Consider the following 22,609-nt stretch of genomic DNA (forward strand, 5'->3'; position numbering starts at 1 on the left):
CCGCCGTGCAGGCACCAGCATGGACAGCCCCGCGAGGCCCCCGGAGCGTGGTGGTCGCCATGGAGACAGACGCCACGGCCGCCGCGTCCCGGTGAGCGCCGAGCGGGCCGGGGCCGCGCCGGGCCCAGCACCGGGCGGGCAGGGGGTGCCAGGCCCGATACCGGGAGCAGGGGGATAAATCCCGGCGCGGAGGGTGAGGGAAGGCCTGGCAGGGCGAGAGGGGCCGCAGCCCGGCGGCGAGAACCGGCTGCGGCGGTAGAACGAGCCGAGGAGCCCGACGAGTGGGCAGCCGGGGGTGAAGGGCGGCGACGGCGCTTCTGGGGTGGCCGGGTCTCCGGGGCCCTACCTGTTTTCCCCCTTTCTCACCTGGAATTGGGGAATCAACATTTATTTCACTTCTGATGCCACCTCGATGACTATGCTCAAGTCCCTGTAATGAAGTGTCATGTTCCTGTGTTTTTCTAAATAAGAACAGGTGTGTGTTCTTACCAGGTTCCCCAGTTGGGAGCATTCACTCCCAACTTCTGTCACTTCCCTCACAAAACCAGAAATTTCAGAGCCCTTTAAGTGATTTAGGAACTCACTCCAATACCAAATATGCCCTGGCCATCCTGACTTTCCCTGTAACTATGTTCCTAAGCATCTTCAGCTGCATCTGAACATGTGCCCAGAGTGCTTTTGTGAACAAATGGATCTTGGGAATGAAATCTACTGTCACCTTGTCACCAGCTGAGAAATCAGACCCCAATCCAGGAGGAGAATTAAGTCCATCTATACTTTGCTAGGCCAGGGCAGGAGCACTCAATAAGCAAGAGGTTTTTCTCAGATGAAATTATTAGGAAGTATGAACAGAGAAGGGATGGGATATTATGAAATCTCCAAATGATTCTGTTGACCTCTGCTTTTAAGGAAGAGGCAGAAAGCAAAGTAACGCTCAGTAATTACCCAGTCAAAAGTATCCAAGGTGTGGTAGGAACCTCTCTGGTCAGAGAAAGGACACAATCCCTGCTTTGAGCAGAATAAGCTGACAAAACACAGCGTTTCACAGCAGCAGAAATGCCACAGCCAAAAAGTGCTCCCTCAATCTTCTCTTTTCCTGTCCCGTGCAGATTTAGTCCCATATGGGACATGTGGCTGAAAGTCCCGTGTCTTTCACTCCTGCACTCGGTTCTCCCAGGTTCTCATCAGTACGGCCTCAGAAAGCAGGAGCAGAAAGTGTTTCTCTACCGTCAGGATCAAACCTAAACTGCATCTCTAAGCCAAAACCAAGGTTACTTCAGCTTTTCAAGTGTGTATTCTATTTTGTTTACCTCTTTTTTTTCAAACGAGCACCTTATTTGTAGTGGTAGGCAGAGTTTTGTAAGGCCACAACTATTTTCCTTGCCCAAGAGACATTTTTTTGGTAAAAACTATGGTAGTTCTGATTTACGGCCCAGCCACTGCCACTGTGGATATTCAGAATCTCTCTTTGCCAGTCATTTGCAAAACAGAGCTAAAGGAGATGTGACATTCTCAGCTTCAAATTTTCTCACTGGAGTTCATCAGTATCTCCTTAATTGACTAAAAGGAATGCTGCAAATAATGCTGCCTTTGAAGCTATTTTGGTTCATCAGGCAGCAGGATGGGAGAAATGTGCATCCCGGACTCTCACACAGCAGAGGCTGTTGCAATCCCCAAAGGAACAGGGGGCCAGACCTTTGATACAGTTGTTTTAAAAATTATTTCTTTATATGTTTTTCTTTCCCTTTAGATCAGCAGGGAAAGAATGTCAACGAAAACTCTTGGGGGAAGCTGAATCCTTCACATACCTCCGTTCTTTTATTAACAGTGTTTAATGAAGGAGTTCAGCGGAGCGCAGTGATTAAGGTCGGTGCCGGTGGCTGGATCAGGATGGTCTCTGGACACTGTGTTAACACCAAAATCCAGAGCGAGCAGCTCACTATTCATAGTGTTTCTTAATGCCCCAGACAGCGGATTCCTTCTCAGTGCCAAGTCAACGTAAGGCCAGAGCGTATGGGCTTGGCACATTCATCTGCTGAGCAAGTATGCAGTTATAAGAGGAGATATATAGGAGGAGCAAACCAGCAGGCTTTAGAGACACATTCCAACTGTGAGATTTCCTAATGCACATTAATATCTTGAGTTCATTCTCTCCCAGACAGAAACTTCTGGTGGGATAGAGGAAAAGCTATTGCATCCTCCTTTGTTTCCAAATAAGTCACTTTTTCCTATGAGAGCTGCAAGTGTTATTTCTTCTTTCAAGAATGCTGTTGTAATCACCTGTCACAGTTCTCACAGCAAATCCTTTTTCACCATATTTTTAGCATTAGGACTCCACGTGTAAGACATTATTTTCCTGTTGTTTAGACTCAAAATATGGATCATAGATTTCTTAAAAACATAAAAATGTGTAAAACATTTTATTATTGCCTGTTGACTGTAAAGAGACATTATCTGGCTTTCTCTATGTCAAAATACTTTATTTGCACATCTCCTCTTCTATAATTGATTCCAAGTTTGAAAAGAAATGAAAAGTGCTGCTTTTAGTTTATTATACAGATCATTAGTTATTTGTTAATTGTATAATCAGATTCCTACCTCAAGCTGTAGCATTTTTTTATATAATTAAGTGGAAGGGGAGAAAAAAATCTCAGAAGCAAAGAGAGGAAATCAGTTCCATCTTAGTCACAGGTGACCATCAAAAGTCCTGAATGGTGGGATTAATTAGGTAAGTCAGTATAAATAGTACAAGAAAGGTAGTAAACATATCAATAATATTCAGAATCACTCCTTTGCTGTTATCTTTTCCTGCTGTGATTTAGGCAAGCTGCTTCTTGAAATAATTTAGGGTGCCTCTGCCATTTTCTCATCTGAAAGGCTGTTCCATGTCTTCATCCAGAAGTTAGAAACCTTATCAGAACTGTGTGCCTTAGGGAAAATTACACTCATTTGACCCTGCTCCGGTATTATCCTTTAACTTAAATAGCTCTGTCTCTCCCTGGTGTCTACTCTTCATACGCTTTTACAGAGAGTACTTACAGTACTTAATTCTTCTACCCTCTTGTAAAACAGAATTTCTATTCCCATGATCACCCCACTAGTCGTCTTCTGTACCTGTGCATGTTTTTTAACATAAACCACTATAAACACGGACCATGCTTCATCTGAGGTTCACTGGTGCCTCATGCAGCGCCACTAATACTTCTTTAGATCTGCTGAAAATACCAATCCTGCTATACCACAGCACTTTGCATTATTAACGGCTTATAACACTGGTGCTATGCCACCCCGAACCTTCTCTTCTACCCTGTGCTCCCAACCTCATAGCAGAAATCCATGTGAAAAACCTTTAGCGCAAGACTGTGCACCTGGTAGTGTTACATTCTGAGATATTATTCCGTTAATCAGAAAAGGGTCGAGGCTGAAAGGAGCAATATTCCAGCCTCACTGACCACACATACAGCTGTCACAAAGAAGATTGTCACTCGCACACCAGCCTTTCTGGCCATTGTCTTATGCACAAGAACTGTGTCCTGTCAATACACGTTGCACTGAACAACTTACTGCAAGAGACAGGGACATCAAGAAACAAACACAGAAAATCTAAGTTATTTTTGCTTGTTTTACCTATTCTCTACTAACAGACATCTAATAAACCTGCGCTGAAAAGTGACCCCTTTTTTTTCTGCCCAAGTGAAATTAATGTCACGTTCCAACTGTAAATTACTGTATTTTCTTCAACAAAAAACCAACCAAACAAAATGACAAAACAAAAAAAGACAAGGACAAATGGTAACAGTTTCAGAGAGATCATAGTATGTATTTTTTTAAACACTTGTAAAGTTGCTTATGAAAAATCACTGATTTCCAGTGATCCAGAGCATAACTGCATCTAAATCTCTTTAATTTTCATAGAACGTGGCCATGCCTTATCCTGTTAATCACACTAACAAGCATTGTCTGATGTATTTCCTTGGCATGCTTACATTTTGCACTGTACTATTCTGCAGACGCAGAGTATGTTTATTCAAGGGCTTTACAGGTGGCACAAATCCAGCGGTAGGTATAGCAGCCAAATGAAGATGATGTGAGTGGATGCTGGTGCTTCCATTGCCATGACAGTCAGGATCTTGGTCATCTCAGACTCCAGTTGTGCCAAGTGTTATACAAGAAATATCTATTTTGTGTGTATAGGGTTTGGAGGGATTGTCTAATGGCTTAGCAAAGCATTAAATATCTCAGGGAATTTCTCCATTATTAAGCAGGTGTCTTATGCATTTTTCTAAATGGACCAATTTCACTTGAGCTTATAGTGAATTTCCACCATTCCCTAGATGCGCTTTCACAATATTCCATCTGTAAGCAAGGCAAAGGGATGCTTAAGTGTACATCAGAGCAGTTTCATATTGGAAATGCAATTTAAAACAAAACAACACAGAATGTTAAAGATAGTTTACCTAGTCCACATACTGGTTCTTTTTTGACTTTCAACACGTTAGGGTGGTAACGGTTCCTGCTGAGGGGCTTGGGCTCATAAAAATGTTAAAGCTATACAGTAATAAGGAGGAATGATTAGAGCACCAAGGTTCACCATCTGAGATTTTATAACATGTGGATTATTTTTTTTCCCTTTAAAAAGGAACTTCAGTTGTTTGCCAAAGAACAAAGTTCTGCTCCTGCTTGACCTGGATGGTGAGGCCACCTCACCCGGTTTGTGCCTCCCGTATCCGTTCCCTTCTCAGCCTGTCCACCCACATCTCCTGATGGAAGGACCAGGAACCTACTTTGTTTTGTAAAAGCTAAACATTCTCACTGTCCTTGAACGCAGCCATTAACAGAGCACGGCTCCTCTTATAAACAGTGTATGAAAAGCTATAAACAAAGCTTGGGAAGTATATGAAATGGGGCTATTTCAGGTCTACCTTTAGTTTAAACTAGTGTTACTAACGTCACTAACACCACAGCGTCTTTCTCATTGGTGTCTTTTGGCTTTGTTCCTCTTAGCAAGAACAGAGAGGCTAAAGAAATGGAGAAATTCCCTCATCTGGAAGCTCTGCTGTTCACCGCTGTGCTGGAGAACTGTGTCCAACAGCTCGCCATTCTTGAACATACCCTGCCGGTTTCATACGAGGGCAAGACAGAACTCAGCCATGTACGTGTCTCTATCTCCCTGCTTAAAATAACACATCTATTCTTTTTTCCCTTGTCTTTGTTTTCTGTCTTCTACCAGTATTTTAAAAAAAATCAACTCAGATATTTTCTCTAAGTGCTCCATGACCCTTGGATGAAGAAACACAATAGATGGATGACCCATTTTAATATCTATACTACAGCATCACTGAGAAACCTTTGTCAAGACTCTGCAAAGGACCCTACTGACCCAAGATGAGGTTCCTGGGCTTATAATTTTAACATTTTGGTGGTCAGACGACAAGCAAAGGATCAAGGAAAAGGAAGAAAAACAGATATAGGTTCTTATGTAGATACACAGCTATTTTAAAAACACAAATGAATGGGATATTTGCTAGTACTCAAAACCAGGATAATTCTGTCCCTCTCCACGTCCAGGCTAAAGTTCCTTTAGTCCCCACAGGCAATGAATTAAAAAAGATTCCACTTCAAAATATATTAGTAACTATCCATTCTCAATGAGTATTATTAATTAGCTGATTTCTAACAGGCATCCTAACTAAGAGGGTTTGGGCAGAGATATGAATAAAGAAGAAGCCCTAATGCTAAGTCAAAGGTTTGTTGCTGTGGAGGAAGGTGGTGGGATATTTCTGTTATCTCAGAGACACAGGAAACACGATGGGACCATCCTGAGGAGTAAATGGTTCTGAGGTCTGTTTGTCATATACTCTAAGTGACACATCAGGCTGTTTCCAGTTCAAGCAGGTTTGAAACTCAAAGAGGAGCTCAAAAAGGAAAAAAGTATGTGACCAGGATGGAAATAAAAACTGAAATCCGAGTTTTCAGACCTAATGCTGTTCAGTCTGTCTAACGTACCACTTAAGAATGCAAGAGGAAGGTAAATTTGCTTTCTACGTTTTTCCATATTACCTTTTAAAAAATAAATCCATTGCAAAGCAGCAGAAGCTGGTGACACAGCCCATTTCAGGGCCTGAACGATGCTCGGGCTGTGCAATAGAGGGCACTCCTGCCCTTAGAAGAGCCTGTGAGCCAACCTCACCTGATGCCAGAAGATGCTTCTCTCTCTCAGAGCTGGGTGGAAAACCCTTTACGTGCCAGCAACACCGCAGAGAAAAAGCACATCTCTAGGACAGCAGGAGTTGTCCTTCAGACACACAGACTCAGGCTGACAGACCTACTAAAGGTACACTTGAATTATAGAGAAACCACGTTAGCTTTTCTCTTCTTATCACAGATGCTCATTTTAACCAAATCATATCTTAAAACACAGTTTTCTCACAGACTAGAAACCCTGCTTGTGTTCCTAAAGATGCCAAAACAAATCAAGAGAGAAACAATTTAGAAACAAGAAAACGACTTAGGGAAGCTACATGCTAACTTGGGTGCTCTGTAATTTCCTGCTACTCCCTGTTTATCAGTTTACATTTGTCCGGTATCGTTGTATTTGTAGAAGACCTGTACTTGTAAAGCACCCTGGAGCTCGATCAGTCAAAAAATCAATGACATTTTCAAAGCCGACATCTAAATTTCAGTCGATGACATTTTTGAGAGGTTTAATCACCGTGTTGGCCAGCGCCTCATTGATTTTCCACATCAGGGACTCCAGTACATTGCTTCATGAGGAAGGCAGCCTGTCTATCTGCTGGATTTTGGGCAAAAGATTAGCAAAATATAAACAGCGAGGAGACTACGCAGATGGTAACGCATGCAGTTTACAAACTCCTTGCTCTTACATAGTTATTTGGTAATTATTAGTGTCTAAGTCCTGCTGTTTACAGACAACCCAGTTATAGATTGTCTTGAACTTTCCCAGACATTAAAAAACATCTATCAGAACATTCATAAAATCTACATGATATTTGCCAAGATTAGTTCTTTCTGAAGTACAGCCATCACCAGCAAACTATTTAAACCTTTTTTTTTTTTTCTAATTAACTACGTAATTTTCATTGGCCTGTGAACACTTCACGTGGGACTCATTTAATGTAAATTTAACTGTCCAAAAATTAATCATGTAGTCCCCTAGACTCCTGTAGGGCGAGTCAGGCACTGCCAGAGGCCGATTGATCCCATCTGGAGATGTACAAGGCTCTGAGGAGGACGCAGCACCGCACACTAGCCAGGGAACGGCACGGGATGAGCTGGAAACACGACTGGCATCCACAGCTGCTGCCCTCAGCGCTTGTTTTACCCTGCCCGCTGTGCTGTGTTGGCACAAACGTGTGTGTGGTTGTGGAGGGATCTGGACTCAGAATGGGTGTTGCTAAAAAAAACCCTTTCCCCCCCCTTTTTGCTTGGGAAATCCGTGAGTTCTCTAATCTGGTTCCGCAGGCAGGCAGGGTGGGCAGCACTGGGATGGGGCTGGCAGTGACTTTCCTGGCTTCAGCAGGGCTGCCATTGTGTTCAGCCACAGAGACGCCAGTAGGTGGGCAAGAAAATGTTCTCTTTTCACGTCCCAGTGTATACATCTGCATTTCCATTCACCGCACATAAAGCAGAGAAATTCCTAGAAGTCCTCAACCGATTTTATAGCGTGCTTTTGCTTTTCTGGGCCTTTTTCTTTTTTAATAAAATTGTACACGGCCACAAGATATCTTTCTATGTAGAAGAGAGCTGCCAATATTTTGAATTTCTTGTCTGAATTAATGTTATACCTTCTCTGCCTTCATTCTCTCACAAAACAGCTAAGCAGATAGCTGATGTCTACCACTTTCAGTTCCGCACATCTCAGCTCTTGTTATAACAATAATATTGCATATTTTATATATATTATAACAATATATAATATAATGTAATATAATGCAATGTAATATAATGTAATACAATGTAATGTAATGTAATGTAATACAATGTAATGTAATACAATGTAATGTAATGATATGATATAATTAATATAATATCATATCATATCATCTTATATAATATTCCAATAATAATATTGGAAAGGTCATGGTGAAATGGAAATGGCTAAAATGGAGAGAAGGCGGAGGGGAAACAGTCTTCTAGTACATAAAAGCTGCTGCAAAGAAGGAAGGAACGATTTGTTCTCTGTGCCTATGGAGAACAGGACAAGAAGCCAGGGGCTCAACTGCAGCTTTTTTAATGGTAAAGCTGTGCGGGCAGGAGGGTGCGTGGTCTCCATTGCTGGAGGGCATTAGGAACATACCAGGAATGACACACGTTGAGCCATCATCTCTTGGGGCAGATGAATTCATCTTTTGAGGCCTTTTCTAGTCCTGTCATCTCAGGGCTTCTGATTCCATAAGCTTTAATAAGCCTACATTGTGCGCTCAAAGCTAACCAGGATAAATGTTTCTGCTCTTCTACTCTCTGCAGAATGTAATATGCACTATCAACTGTTCTTATTTCATTCTAGTTTATTATTTTTCTTCCTTTCCCATAATGTTGCAGAGGGTTTATTTCTACTGCCCAATGTACAAGCAAGTCTCTCTTATTCCCTTTTAGACTGGCAGCCAGGAATTGACAGAAAACATAGAGACCCAGAAGGAGCCAGACATGAACTCCCAAGAGCTTATGTCAGCCGGGCAAGGGAGCAGGGAAACAGTTACCTCCCCAGCTCTGAAAAGCAGCGAACACAAGCAGCAGCTGGGGAAACCTGAAGATCTGAAAAGTGCCCGTCATGTTTCCAGGAGGACCATGAAACACAGCGCACTGTCTGTAGAGAATCTCACAAAAATTCAGGCTGACAGGTGAGTGAAGCACAGACACGATGGCTGCGGGGGATGCTCAGAGCTGCCAAGTTCTCAGTCTATCTCTCGAAAGCAGAAATACAAGCTTCCCACTGTCCCACTGCTGTGTAGCTCAGTCTTGGTGTGGAAGAAGCATCTCCAATGAGAGCAGTGGGGTCTCAGCTGAGCATTCACTATGCGTTTTTCTGCGTCCTGGCTTTGTCCTTTAGTATTTTTCAATAAAGGGCTTAAAGAAGATCCTAACACAAATGAGGAAAATACAACTAAAATATAGATACCACATGCACTGTGGAATTAAATAAACTAGGCAAGGCCATGTGTATGTTAAAATCAGCTTAGGGCTGTACTGGGATATTTTGGCACCCAGGTGTTCCATCACAGACACACATCTGCATATTCAGGTCTTGTTTTCCAAGATCCACTCAGCTGCCATCACTGCTGCAGGCCAGCAGCCGTCCTGCTGATGGCAGCTCTGTCTGTGTGTGTTTGTGCCTCCTTGCTGCTTCATAGAGCAGCATTCAGGGCAGCATTTTTAAATTATAAACTTCAACCAGTTCCTCATACAGAGTTCTCTAGACGTACAAGAAGGAGATACCGTGAGAGAAGCACTCTTGGGTTTGACAGGACATAAGAACAGAAATGGGATTTTATATTTCCTTACCTTTTTAGCTGTTAGCGATAATAGATAAAGGTGCCAGACACTGTAGTACCAGCACCTATATATTACTGTTGTGTTCATTTTCTTCCTGCAGGCAGTACGCAAGTGATGTAATTACAGCCACTATGAAAAAGATGCAGGAATCAGGAACATTTAATAGACTAACTGAAGCTAATGAGAGAGAGAAGGCAAAAAAGAGCAAGTTTCATGATGTCCTCATCAGGTCAGTGTTGCATTCAGTACCTTCCTGCTTGACTGCTCAAAGCCAAAGCTCATTCCCGCTCCGTACATGCTAAAAACAGCAATAAACAAACAAACAAAGCAATAACAACCAAGCAAACCAAAATATAGAAAGGATTCTGCTTCTTCAACTGATTATTCTGTCTGCTTTACCAACTGCACTTCTTTCCCCCTCAGAAAGAAGTAACTGATGGTTCTGACACTGATCTGAGCTTTGACCACAGTGGACACCAGTGTCTGTATTAATGCAAATGCTGCCCCTTATCAGTTAAAACACAATGTGATGTAGGAGCTCCCAGATCTTTACCTCTCATCCCGAGTGAAAGGCAGAGCAGCAGGGAATCCATTCAAACCAAGGCAAACAACATATGGTCTTCAGGTGATGTGATGCCCAGGAAAATCTGCTCTGAGCCACAGCTCATATGCGAGGGGGTAGAACAAACGGTGACGGAAGCAGTTGCCTTATTTAAGGTTAAGCCACCAGCCGCTGCACTACGGGTCCTCTTCTGTCCCAAATCACACAGGGAACGAATTTGCTATAATCTCAAATCACACTGGTGATTCCTTAGCTCAAACTTCTGCACACCAGAGGTTTGGAGATGTTTTTAGCATGGGAAGCCCTGGTTCAATCCCTAGCACGCCAGAGAGAACAGCGGTCATCAGAGGAGTATTTGACCATTTTAAAGCTACTTATTCTGTGTGGCAGCTCAGGCCCATCATTTAGGGCAGGCAGCAAAGCTGCAGTAAGTCGTGAAACAACTCCGGTGGTGGCTCAGGGCTTTGCTTCCAGTGAAATGTGAGATTTCAAGAACCAAACGCAACTCTTCCACTGTCTAAAACCACGGGATTTAATTTTTATCCACAGAAGGGAAAGTAAAAATGAGAGCAGCAATTGCTTGTAGAATAACTAATACTGGGAACGTGGGAAGGAGCAGACAAATCATAATCCTAAAGGCCATAATCCTTTTTATTCCATTCTGTCAACCACATCTAACCGCTGTGTTGTCTGTTCTAGTATACATTAGTATGATGTATTAGTATAATCAGTGCAATATATATTTGTCTGTGTTTGTGTCAGCATATTAGTCTAAAAGTCTGCAGTAAGACTGGAACACCATATCAGGAGCTTTTGTTTATCACAGTCACCCAGCTAATGACTCTGAACATGAAGTGCATGTTTGGCTGTAAGGCTGGGATAGGGTACAAGGTCTCAGGTGCCAACTTGAGTATTTACTGCCTTTAAATCAAGCCTAGAAAAGTACTCCACATGAAATAAGCCCTAGAATGTTACTGCATCTGCTTTGTTTTAAACAGGTAAACAACTCTGTAGCTTTTGGCCTTCACTCATATCCTTTCATGGATCTCAGAATCTGAAGCAGTGTTTTTTGAAAGATTTTAAGCCCCACATTCCATACATATAATGAAATTTGCACAATTTGGGACTATCTGCTGATGACGCACGTTTCCAACAGAAACAGGGAGATTTTTGCCTGACATGCAGAAACTGTCACTCATCGATAGGCTTCTTTCTGCGGTAACAATCACATCATGCTCAAGTCCACTCCAGGCTTCCAACTCGAGCATCCCCTGGTTTTTGGCTCATTCTCCCTTCATTCCCGACCCCCTTGCTCAGTCTTTGCACCTCTTCTTTCAGGATTTACTTACCAACTAAACTGGCTTTGGTGGGGAGTCTCTGTCCTTGACTCACAGATGTGCTGCCTCCCTGAAGCTCAGAGTGAAGAGATTTATGCCTTTTTTGCTACTCAGCCATGGAAGGGGGGTTGTCTTGTGCTGTTCTGAAGAGGCAGCCCAAGCTTTTGTGTGCGCTCTTTTAGTTCAGCTGTTAAAACTCATTCAGCGAGCAGGATAAGTGGGGCAGTGCTCAGCTAAAGTGCTGCCATGATGGGACATTCCCTTTCTAGGTAAACAGCTCGTGTCTTTTCTGATAAATCAAGTATTTTTTTTCAGGGACGAGGAACTAAAGACAGAGATAAAGGCACTTGAGAAACAGCTGCAAGATGTCAAGAAAGAAACTGAAACAGAACTTCAGGTGAGATCAGTTAACAACGGGCATCATGCTGGGGGGACGCCTGTTAGCGAGGTCACCTCTGCTGCCAGGAGCTAGCACTTGGGTAAGAGGACATGGGGCATATAGAATGATCCATCACTCAGGAATATAGAAGCAGAATAACTGCAATAAAGACTTGTATTCAGAGTATGCCTGCTAATGACTTTAAGAGCAGTGCCCAATGGTTTTCAAATGGGACTTCAAATACTCATATTAATGAGGGAGCATTGTCAAATTAGAATACCCCAAAACCAGTGCTGGGAGTGGCAAAGCACAGGTCTCTGCAATCAGTAAGGAGGTTATCTGCAGGTAGCAGTATCTAAGGTTCTGTTGTTCTTAACTCATGCAGACGTGAGACCTGGCACAGAAGAAAACGTGACGATGAGGGAGTGAGAAAGCAATAAAGCCGGCACAGGGGCATGTCGTGTTTCTACCTACGATTTTGTCTGGGGAAAATGTCATTATTTTAATTTATTTTTCTAGGCTTCCAGATATTAGAAAATCCCAAACACGGGAGTTCTATACAAGGGCAGATCAATCTTAGTGCACATATATTGTCAACCTGATCTTTCCGGAAAGCTTCAGCACTTCTGTCTGCAACACACAAATGGTGTGTGTGTGTGTGCACAGGGAATCTGGGGCATTCTGGACTTGCTGCACAAGTGCAGATCGATTGAATGCAGCACATCGCTGGTCAGCGTGTTCACCAGACAGCTCAGACCTGATGCCGAGCTGTGCTCGAGAGCAGAAGCACGTACAGTTGTGTGCAGAAACGTGGAAACGCAGCCTGGCCCTGCTGGGGCAGGAGCGTGTGATGGAAAACAAGCAAAGGGAGGAGGTTTAGAGCTGTACAAGGAGTAGAAGAGAGAACAAGAATCTGACACTTGGTTCAGTACTGAGTACGAGGGGAGCAAGGGCATCTGAGGAAAGAGCCAATATCCCTGAATTTTGTCTTTGAACAAAAACATGGACAGTAATCAAGCCAGGATACACTTGGTTACAAAGAGGAATTTTAAGGCACTGACGTACTGGTGAAGTGCAGTTTATAGAAGGTGAAGGTTTTGTGTTGGCAGCCCGGATGCATGTGCAGTGGAAAGTTTAATTGTAAATACAGAATGGTTGTAAGAACATGAAGGATCTACTGGCGCTGGTAGTGTATGCAGCTGTCTGTAAGTGATGGAACACCAGAAGCCCAGGGGAGATATTAGAAAAGCAGAGAAGAAAGCAGGAATGTACAAGATGGGAAAATTCACTCAGGTCAGTGCTCATCTACTAGTGGAGACCCTGGAAATGCATAACATACACTGGGAAGTATGAGATGAAAAGAACACTGGAAAAAAAACTGTAGACATAACAGAGAGGAGAAAGGAGTCACCGAGGGAAAGGGAAAGTTAGCAAGTTAGGAGACAAACTGAGAAAGAACAGTTGTGAGAGGTAAAAGAGAAAAGAAGGATGAACTTCCCCTACGTATTTGAACAGAACATCTAAAGGACGTTGAGGTCAGAGCCAGGTCTGAAAAGGGGAGCTGTGTACCTCAGTATCTACTTACTGCCACTGGAATGGTGTGGGACCCTTTTTCCAGGCCCTGTGAGACAACCCCAAAGTCCCTTGACATCTGTGTGGCAGCTAAATCAGCCGGGCAGTTTGTCAGGGTCAGAAACTGCGTGTTGTCCGTTTGCTCCTGCACACCGTCCCTTCTCAGTCAGGTTCTCGTGGCCCTGGCTCTCCCGCTCCCCCAGACACCGCAGCTCTCACCCTGCACAGCCGCTCAAACCCCCGTGTCTGTGCACACAGGACACCCACCCGGTTCTGTTCAATGGGATGGGTGTACGGGGGGCTGGAACCGTCCCATCTGGCACCAGCAGCAGCGTCCTGGCCCCGTGCACCCAGGCTGGGCACCGCTCCGTGTCCTCTTGCGGCCGCAGGAAGGTGCGCGGCTCCTGCGCTGAGAGGCAGCTCTTCTCCATGTTCTTTTAGAACCTGCTGCTAATTAGGTTATTGCTTTTGGCCTCATCAAGTGGGATCTGCGCCCATCTGGGATTTTCTTTTTATGTTTTCCGCTTAAAAGTCATTTTCTGGGCTCCCTTATAGCTTCAGCTTTGATAACGAATCAAAGACAAGGCTACTTTCAAGTAGTGCTTTCCTCCTGTGCCAAAATTAATGGTGTCTCGCTGTGTCTCCCAAGGGAGAATAATTTCTATTTCCCTCATATGAGATTTACCCATAGGCAGTTTTACAGACACATGCATGATCTGTCACCTTGCCAACTAATTAAAAACAAAAATACAGCTTGCTGATTTTGGAGTACTTTGAACAATAATAATGCAAAGACCCGCAGACAAAGCCCTACAAGGTTGTCTCCAGTCTAGTGGATGAGAAAACAAAACCGAGCAAATCTAATCATGGAACCAGAAAAACACGGTCTTTGCTTCACGCATGTTGCCTGTATGTTTGTATTTTCAGCCTTGCTAGCTCTTAATGAGATGCTAATTAACGCTGTATTATCCTGCTCAGCGGGATAATGGCACACAAATCAAATGGTAAATGTTCCTATTTATTTTGTTTTCTTTCCTCTTGGGAAGCACTAATGTCTCTAAAGGAGCTGAAATGAAGAGTCTGGTTTGTTCTTACCCCTCCGTGCAGGAGCATCTCCCATAGCTCTAGTTTGGCTGCAGTTCTGTTCGCTGCTGCAAACCAGCCTGTATATAAATACTTCCCGGGGCAAGTGACAGCGGTGTGCACAGATTTTGAAACAAGTTAATATCATATAGGATTCTATAGTTTAACACAAAAATCTCAGAAATGTAAACGTTAGAATTCCTGCATTGCTATTCACCCAGAGACTTCTTACGTCCTGTAGGTTTTGTGCTATACTCATGCCATACGTAGGTCCGAATCATGGTATAATTTTATAACGAGCAATAATATTGCAGGTTACGTACCAGACAGAAAACCAAAATGCTGCACCATGGTACCCATGAGAACGGTTCTATCACTTCTATTCTCTGCAGGCTCTGTCACCCACTTGGTTCTACTGTCAGTGTGTCACTTGGCAGCGCTTTTAGCAGCGCCACTGAAATCCATCATGTTTCTTCCCTTCTCCTCTCCCAGCTGCATCACTCGAGTGTTCTGGGGGAACGTTTTACGCACATACACCCCCGCACCGGTGCATGTTTACACTGGGGAAACGCGCCGGGCGATTAGGGTAGGAGCACAAGGTTTGTGACGGTCCTGGGTGTGCGGATCTCAGTGTATCTCCAGGCTTTGCGAGCTGAGGTATCGCAGCCGCCAGCCGAAAGACCTGAGCTGACGTGCACAGGGCGTGAAAGCAGCGGGGGCTCATCCGACCGCTGCAGGAGTTCCTCATACATTTCACTCCCATTTGCTATTTTTGTAGCCAGCTGTATTTGAAGTGACTGTAAACACTAATCGCTGTGGAAGAGCTGAGAGATCTGGGTGGCGCTTGCAGAGAGATGAATGAAGGTAAATGAAAACACAGGAGTGTGCGTACCCTCTCCAGCTAAGAGCAGCTGCTTTTGTAGCCAAACAGCATCTGTGGGGCAGATTCCTCTGCAGATGGGACTCTGAGCTGATGTCTGCGAGCAGAGAGATCAGAATCAGCTTGTTTACCTGCTTGTGAAGCAGATTGGCTCCATTTCCTGGGGTTTGATCTTGGTCTCTGCTAGTTTCGTGATAGTTTTGGACACATGAGGTAGGATTTTGCATCTTTGGTTTGGCAGATTTAACTCTAAAGTCATCCCAAATAGGCAGCCCAGAGGTTTACTGCATTAACTATGAAAACATGCGGTGTCCTGGATGGGACCTTTGCTATGATAAACCAGAATGAACAGGGAAATGGTGGAGTCACCATCCCTGGAGGGGTTTAAAACACGTATAGATGAGGCTCTTAGGCACGTGGGTTAGTGCCAGAGTTAGGTTATGGCTGGACTCGATGAACTTAGGGGTCTCTTCCAACCAAAATGATTCTATGAAACATAAACTCATCTTCCCAGTGCCTGCCCCTGAAGTTCAGGGAACACCATATTCCACAGATGGTGCCCATGGTTTGTGGGCATCTACAGCTGCATTTACAACCTGCAGCCCCACGTGTGCCCCGTTCCTGCAGCGCCAGGTCCCCCAGCTGGGCTGCAGTAGCTGCCACACGCCTGCAGCCAACCTTCCCTCTCCAAGCGAACGCGTTGCTATAAACCACCCGCGGCGTTTTGCATTTCACTTCCCGTCTGCTTTGGATGGTGTAACCGAGCCCCCAGACTCCCCACCTCTAATGGAGATGTTTTACAACGCCACACAGCAAATCCAAACCACAAACATGCCCTACAACAAAGAAAACAAACAGAACAGATGGGCCCCCATCCCAGCTGAGACCTGGGGGGCTGGAATCAAAAGCACTTTTTCCTCTGCTTTACTGAAATATGAAATGAAAAAAGAAAGAAGTAACTTGCTGAAGTGTTCATGCCCTGCCCCACCGCTCTGAGTGTTCTGTAACCCGGGCTGAACCCTCCTCTCCTGGGCTGTTTGCAGATCCCTTGCAGACAGCAGGAACTCACTGACAGCGGCACCGCTTGGCTTCGCGGAGCATCAGCACCACAAAATAAACCAGGTGTTCTTCATTATTATCTCCTCAGCGTCTCTGACAGCCCCTCAGTTCAGACGCGACTCCACCACGATTCAGGAAGACAAAGTCACCTCCCATGTCAATAAAGGCCATTACCAGAAACCTCAACAGGGCACAAACAGGTCATATCTGTAGCTGTCTGCACCCATAGGATGATGTGACCATAACACAGTATTGGATATTGGAAACTTTCAAAGAAACCCCACAAACCAGCATCAGCCATGGCCCCGAATTGTCTTGAGCCTTACAAATATAATCACAGAATGTCAGGGGTTGGAAGGGACCTGTAAAGCTCATCCAGTGCAATCCCCCCATGGAGCAGGAACACCCAGATGAGGTTACACAGGAAGGTGTCCAGGCGGGTTGGAATGTCTGCAGAGAAGGAGACTCCACAACCCCCCTGGGCAGCCTGTTCCAGGCTCTGTTACCCTCACCAGGAAGAAGTTTCTTCTGAAATTTAAGTGGAACCTCTTGTGTTGCAGTTTGAACCCATTACCCCTTGTCCTATCACTGGTTGTCACCAAGAAGAGCCTGGCTCCATCCTCCTGACGCTCACCCTTTATATATCTGTAAACATTAATGAGGTCAATATACTTCACAATGAGGTCATATACTTCACTCTTCCTAACTATCTCTGACAAGGGGTGCAGAGGGAAGGATTTTCCTTTTAACTGTTCCAAACTCTTATTTAAAGACCTTTTCCAAATGAGTCATGCTACATCGGCTTTTAAACACAGCGCTATTGAGCTGGCTGCTTCCTCTGGCATTTTTCCATGTTCAGACAGCTACGGAATGCGAGGGCGCTTTGGAGACGAGATGCGTGGGCTTCAAAACATTTAAATGCTTTGGTATTTCATCTTCAGCTGCAAGGTTTGGCTGACGAATGTCAAACCCGTCACAGCGTGGCAGGAAAGCAAAGCAAAAGGCTGTAATGGAGCAGTCGGGCGCCAAAGCAGAGGCGTTAAGATTGATCGCGCGTAATTGCACGGGAGACTTTGATGACCTTTTTAACTCTTAATAAAAAAAGCCTAGAGTTTTTCATTTTGCAGGTGGTTCTCCAACGTTCCAACCCTGTATTAATTAACTTTTATCTCTTACTCAAATGCATTAAAAAGGAGTAAGCAGAACAACAATCCCAAATCAAGCAAATGCACTTGGCTTCCTGAGCACACTCAGGTTGGCTGAGGATTCCTGCTTATGGGGGGGCTCTGGGGACAGAATCCCCCCAGGAAAGCTCCGTTCCCATGCAGAACACGGCACGGGAGAGGCTGGGAGCTCAGAGCCAGCTTTTCCTCGGCACTTGTGTATAGGTGTATGCTTTTATAACAAAGCAGGCACCAACCGCCTGGTAAGATTTCAAGAAAGAACAGCTTAAACATATGAATGAGACCAGATTAGATTTTCACCTGTTCCTAAGGTTGTGTTTGCATAGTTGCTGCATAACTAGAAAATAATGAACCCAAGGAACAAAGTATACTTCAGGAAAACAAACTTTTGTGGGGCTGAGGCATTATCCTCCTCTTAACAGATGCTCAATCACCATGGAAGCCTAATCCAAGAGGTGAGTAAAGCCTAACTTTAAGCAGTTAAAATTATTTGGCTTCTTTCATGCTTACAATAAACACGACTGAATCCACTCCTGGACCAGAGACCAGAAGGCCTGGCTTCTTGTCCCACTCAGTTCATCACTCCACCTCTCCAGAGGTGATTACTCCTTGCTGATGGGTTTATTGCCTTCCATATGGGTTACAAATCAAACTTCTATTTGAAGTAGAGGCTGAAATGGGACAACATCCAGCGAAAGTGTGAAGCCTGCAGCCTTGTCTCTTCTGAGTTTATCGGGGAGTGCAGAGATTAAGAAACAGTGAGCTGACTTCAGTCTCCAGGCTTGCTCTTGTGCTTCTGTCTCCACCAGAACCGAGATGATACGATTCTCTGCCTCAAGGACCAGCTCCGAGAAATGAAGGCCAAAACAAACATGGAGATCTGCTACACGAAGAAAAACACAGACCTCCAGGTCCACCAAACCCAGAAAAAGTGCAGCAACGCAGAGAAAGTACTGGAGAACAAAATTCAGGTGAGCCCTTCCCCATGGTCCCTGCTGGGGGGCATCTCCAGCTACCAAGGGAAGAGTCCTCCCTCTCTCCCCAGATGCACTTTCTGTTCTCCACCACAGTCACCAACACAACTGTTTGAAACTCATCCAGATTAGAAATCTTCCTCTCTTCCATATGGTCCTGCAAACCCCAGCGGCACGGGTGGCAGGGCTGCAAACGTGTCCATAACTGTGTCCAAAAGGTGTAGCTACAAAGCCATTTAGCAACATAAGCAGCCCGAGCTCCCAGCGCTGCCCACAGCACATTATGCTGATAGAGCTGTTCATGTGGCTATAAGTGGAACTGGACTAGACAACTGGTTTGGTCTTCAAGCTTTTTCTTCGACTGATCAAGGCCTGATCTAGCTGTCCCTTTCTCATGGATGGCCCAGCGGCAAGGACCGTCTCAGTAGACACCCCAGAGAGCTCCTGCCCGACCCGGCTTTCAGCAGCACGTGTGTGCACATCTGCGCACATCTGCACTAACCTTGTCCGCCGTGTTTTCTGTCTGCGCTGATCACAGGAGCTGAAGGACAAAATCGACAAGGAGATTCGAGTCCACGTGGAGATCGAACATTTCCTCAGGCAACGCTACCAGGTGCGTGTGACTTGCTGCTATTGCTTAAGATAGCAACTGATAAACATTATTTCACCGATTAGTGCCTAAAGAAAACCAGTCATTGCTCCATCAAACTTACCAGGCTTACATTGGCCGCTGTTTGAATTACTGTTAACCTTCAAATCCTAATTAACCCTGCTTTCCCAGATTTGGGATTTGCTACATTAGGATAAATTTCCTTAAAATTACAGTTCATGTAATGACTGGCATTTTTTATTCAGGTGTCACAGATTTTGCCTTCTCTTAACCCAAGGAAGAATCAGGGTTGGATAATTGCTAACTCACAATTATTTTACCCATTTTCAGCAGGAAAAAACCATTAAAGTCCTTGTGCTGTTGATCCAGGGGTTCAGGGCTTTCCCATCAGCAGCAGCAGCGCCCATTACAGTGGGTAACACTGGAAAGCATCTCACATAAACTCTTACGATTGAAAGAAAACCTGTACTACTGCAGAGCACCCAACATCACTGCCAGTGCGGAATTTAATAGAAGATAATACATTTTTTTAAATGTAATTTGAGTGCTTTATCTCGTGAGCAATTAAACAGCGTCCTCCGCATCCCCAAACCTTAGTCTCATCGATGCTTCACAGGCGACTTTCCATGTAAAGCTGCAGCCTGTTTGACCTCTACCAGAGGCAAAAAGCCCCTCTTTACTCAGACAGCAGCTGGTGGCTTCGCAGGGGCCCACAGAGGAGAGGACGACCATGTCCCCCGTCTCCCTGTGTGTCCGGCTGTGACGCCGTAATGAGATTGATGCTTTTCCTCAGATTATTTTTCCACGCAAGCAATCCTGGTTGTTGCTATGGAGAAGCGACTGGTGAATGGGAGGAAGTCATCTGGGTGACACAGCAACACCTGCCCTCCTATTCACGGGCAAGACAAAGCCAAGTTCACAACCTGGAGCAGCGTGAAGCGCCGTCCCCTGGGACCTTAGTCCTGGTGCATGGAGTTTAATCCAGACAGTGGGAGTCGGGCAGAGGAGAAAAGCTTTCTCATTATTAAATTCTGTTTATTAAACCCCACTCCCTCTGTCTACACACAAAGAATGGTTTCTGGTTGTCATTTACACCAGGATTGACCATGCACAAAACTAACCACCAGTGCTTCTCTGTTCTTCACACACCTCCAAAAGCCCAACCCAGCCTCTCCATCCCCGGCCAGTGCTGCAGCTTCCACAGGGAAGCCCCAGCGAGGGGTCTGCAACCCACCAGTGATTTATCGCTGGTCCTTGGGCTTTGATCCTTTCAAGGTTTAGACACGAAGGAAACACTAACCATGCAAAATTTACCACCATCCTGAAGGGGGGCCAGATACCATCGCAAACCTTTCCCCTGCGCACCCTTTGTACCACACTGAGCACCACTCTGTCCCCATGCAGAAGGTGGAAGAGAAGCTGGAGCAGTGGGTGGACAAGTATGAAAATGACATGGACGCTCAAGACGAAGAACTGCACGCCCTGAACGCTGCAAAGGCGAACAACTTGGAGGAGCTGAAGAGCCTGGCCAAGGAGGTGAGAGCTGCAGCATCGCAGCGCTCAGCTGTGCTAAACTGCATCCTGGCGTCTCCTGCCCTCCTTCAGATAAGGAATCAGAACCACGGGGAAAAAGATAATCATTAATCTAGGGGTGTAGAGTGGGATTATGATGACTGGTTCTGGGAAGGCAGGGTCCAAGTAGTTGTTTTCTATTTGCACATCAAGGAAGGATGACAGAAATTTCCCCTACAGCTATTTTCAAATACCAGCAAGTAATCAGCGAGGTATTGACAGCATTTGTGAGGGGCAAAGACACCGTCCCACCTGTCCATATGCCTCACCTTAGTTTGTTGCCTTAGTCTGAATGAATTTGCTCCTTCTAACGTTTGCGTAAGACAGGCTGAGACTGGGAAACGCGGCTGATTCCTTCCTGCGGACGCACATTCACAGCTGCACAGTGCTCTGCTATAAGGGAACTGATTCGGGTAAAACCATTCCTGTCCCGCACTGGTTTCCTGGTTAACGGGCAGGCTCTGATCACAGAACAGTGCAGCAGGCAGCGCAGGGCAGAGGGAAGTGCCTAGAAAAAGGGGTGTTTTAAAACCAGAAAGAATTAACTTGTAATCATTCCTTACCATCCCTGGGTCTGAGATGGCGGGGCTGAGGTGATTCCCTGCTTGCGGGCTCATTTTTCACTCCGTACACCGTCATCTCAGTGTCCCTGGTGTGTCTATCCATCATCTGCTGCCTCGCCTGGGGGAGCACGGGCCCTTCCTACCACCATCTGTTGCCTGAGACGCCGTCAGAGAGCGCAGATCAGAGGGTTAATTACAGCCAGCCCGTGAGAGGTTTCACTTTGGCAGCAGCTCTCGGTGCCTTAGGACTGAGAGTGGTAATGAGCAACATTTGCCATCTGGATTCAGGAAAGATCAAATGAAGGAGGTGGCTGGCACATTACCCTTGAGAGCTTCTGGGTGCGCAGGGGGGACCCACAGGTCAGAGCAGCCCCAGCCAGGCCGTGAAAAGCAAGGATGAGAACAGTCAGCAGCTGGAGAAGCCTCTTTGCACCAGGGTCCGGGTGACCTGCCAAGCTGCTGGGCGGTGTGATCCTCGAGGGCTGGTCCTGCAGTTCCGGGGATGTGTTTTTCATGCGGTTGTGCTGCTCCTGTGCTACCTTGCAGTGCCAGATGATCGAGAACACCATCATCAGTGACCGGGCAGAAAAGGATGCTAAGAGAAGACAAGCAGAGCGGGATGCCCTGGAGCTGAAGAGCGCTCTGAAGGTAAAGGGGAGCACAGCTGAGGCAGTGCTGCTCCACCATTGTTTGGGCAGAAAATGGCCCAAGAAGGTTGGCTGGGGTGGGGTGGCACAAGCAACGGAGAGACAAAGCCTGTGCCTTTCTTGTGGGGCAGGCACAAAGCCAGCACTATCTGCGGGTTTGAAAAGGGAAAGGATGGGGAGCAGCCAGTCTCCTCGGGTGACGTGGGGCCGTGCTTGTCACACCGGCCCCATGGCGTGGGGGATCCAGGATGGGTCACAGGGCGGTTCTACTGCTTGTCCCCTTGCCACCAGCAACCAGTGCCCTCTGACCAGACGTGGAGATCTTCAGTGTAACCAGCACGGCCCAACTGCTGCTGCAGGGGCCAGGGGCTCCTCCGGCAGCTGGGGAGCGCAGGAGAGATGCTCTGGCCATTGAGCGGCACCATGTACCCCGGGAAGCGATTTCCCCTAAGACCCCCCTCTCTCTTTCTCTCTCCCTCTTTCAGGTGCAGTCCTGGTGGAGAGGTACAATGGTCCGCAGACACCTTGGCCCATACCAGGCCCTCGCAAAGCTGCGTCAGCGACAGCTACCAAGCAAGAAAGGGAATGAAAAACCTGGAGCAAAGAAAAAGGCACGATAAGAAACCTGGCAGCAGATGTGCTCCAGGGCTGTTGCTGGGCAGAGCGCTGCAGTC

General features: G+C 45.7%; 1 protein-coding gene across 1 annotated transcript; it reads left to right on the top strand.

The window, feature by feature from the left end:
• Positions 1 to 10: 10 nt before the first annotated feature.
• DRC9 (dynein regulatory complex subunit 9) lies at positions 11 to 22,555 on the top strand (the record flags this gene model as incomplete). Its single annotated transcript, XM_080349694.1, is given in 11 exon segments — positions 11 to 43; positions 45 to 91; positions 5,005 to 5,152; positions 8,617 to 8,861; positions 9,614 to 9,742; positions 11,728 to 11,809; positions 18,379 to 18,540; positions 19,082 to 19,156; positions 20,558 to 20,689; positions 21,835 to 21,936; positions 22,421 to 22,555. Coding segments are annotated over 11 exon segments (1,281 nt in total). The 5' UTR covers positions 11 to 19.
• Positions 22,556 to 22,609: the final 54 nt, after the last annotated feature.

Source organism: Nesoenas mayeri, assembly GCF_963082525.1.
Source record: "Nesoenas mayeri genome assembly, chromosome: 9".
NCBI classification, from domain to species: domain Eukaryota; kingdom Metazoa; phylum Chordata; class Aves; order Columbiformes; family Columbidae; genus Nesoenas; species Nesoenas mayeri.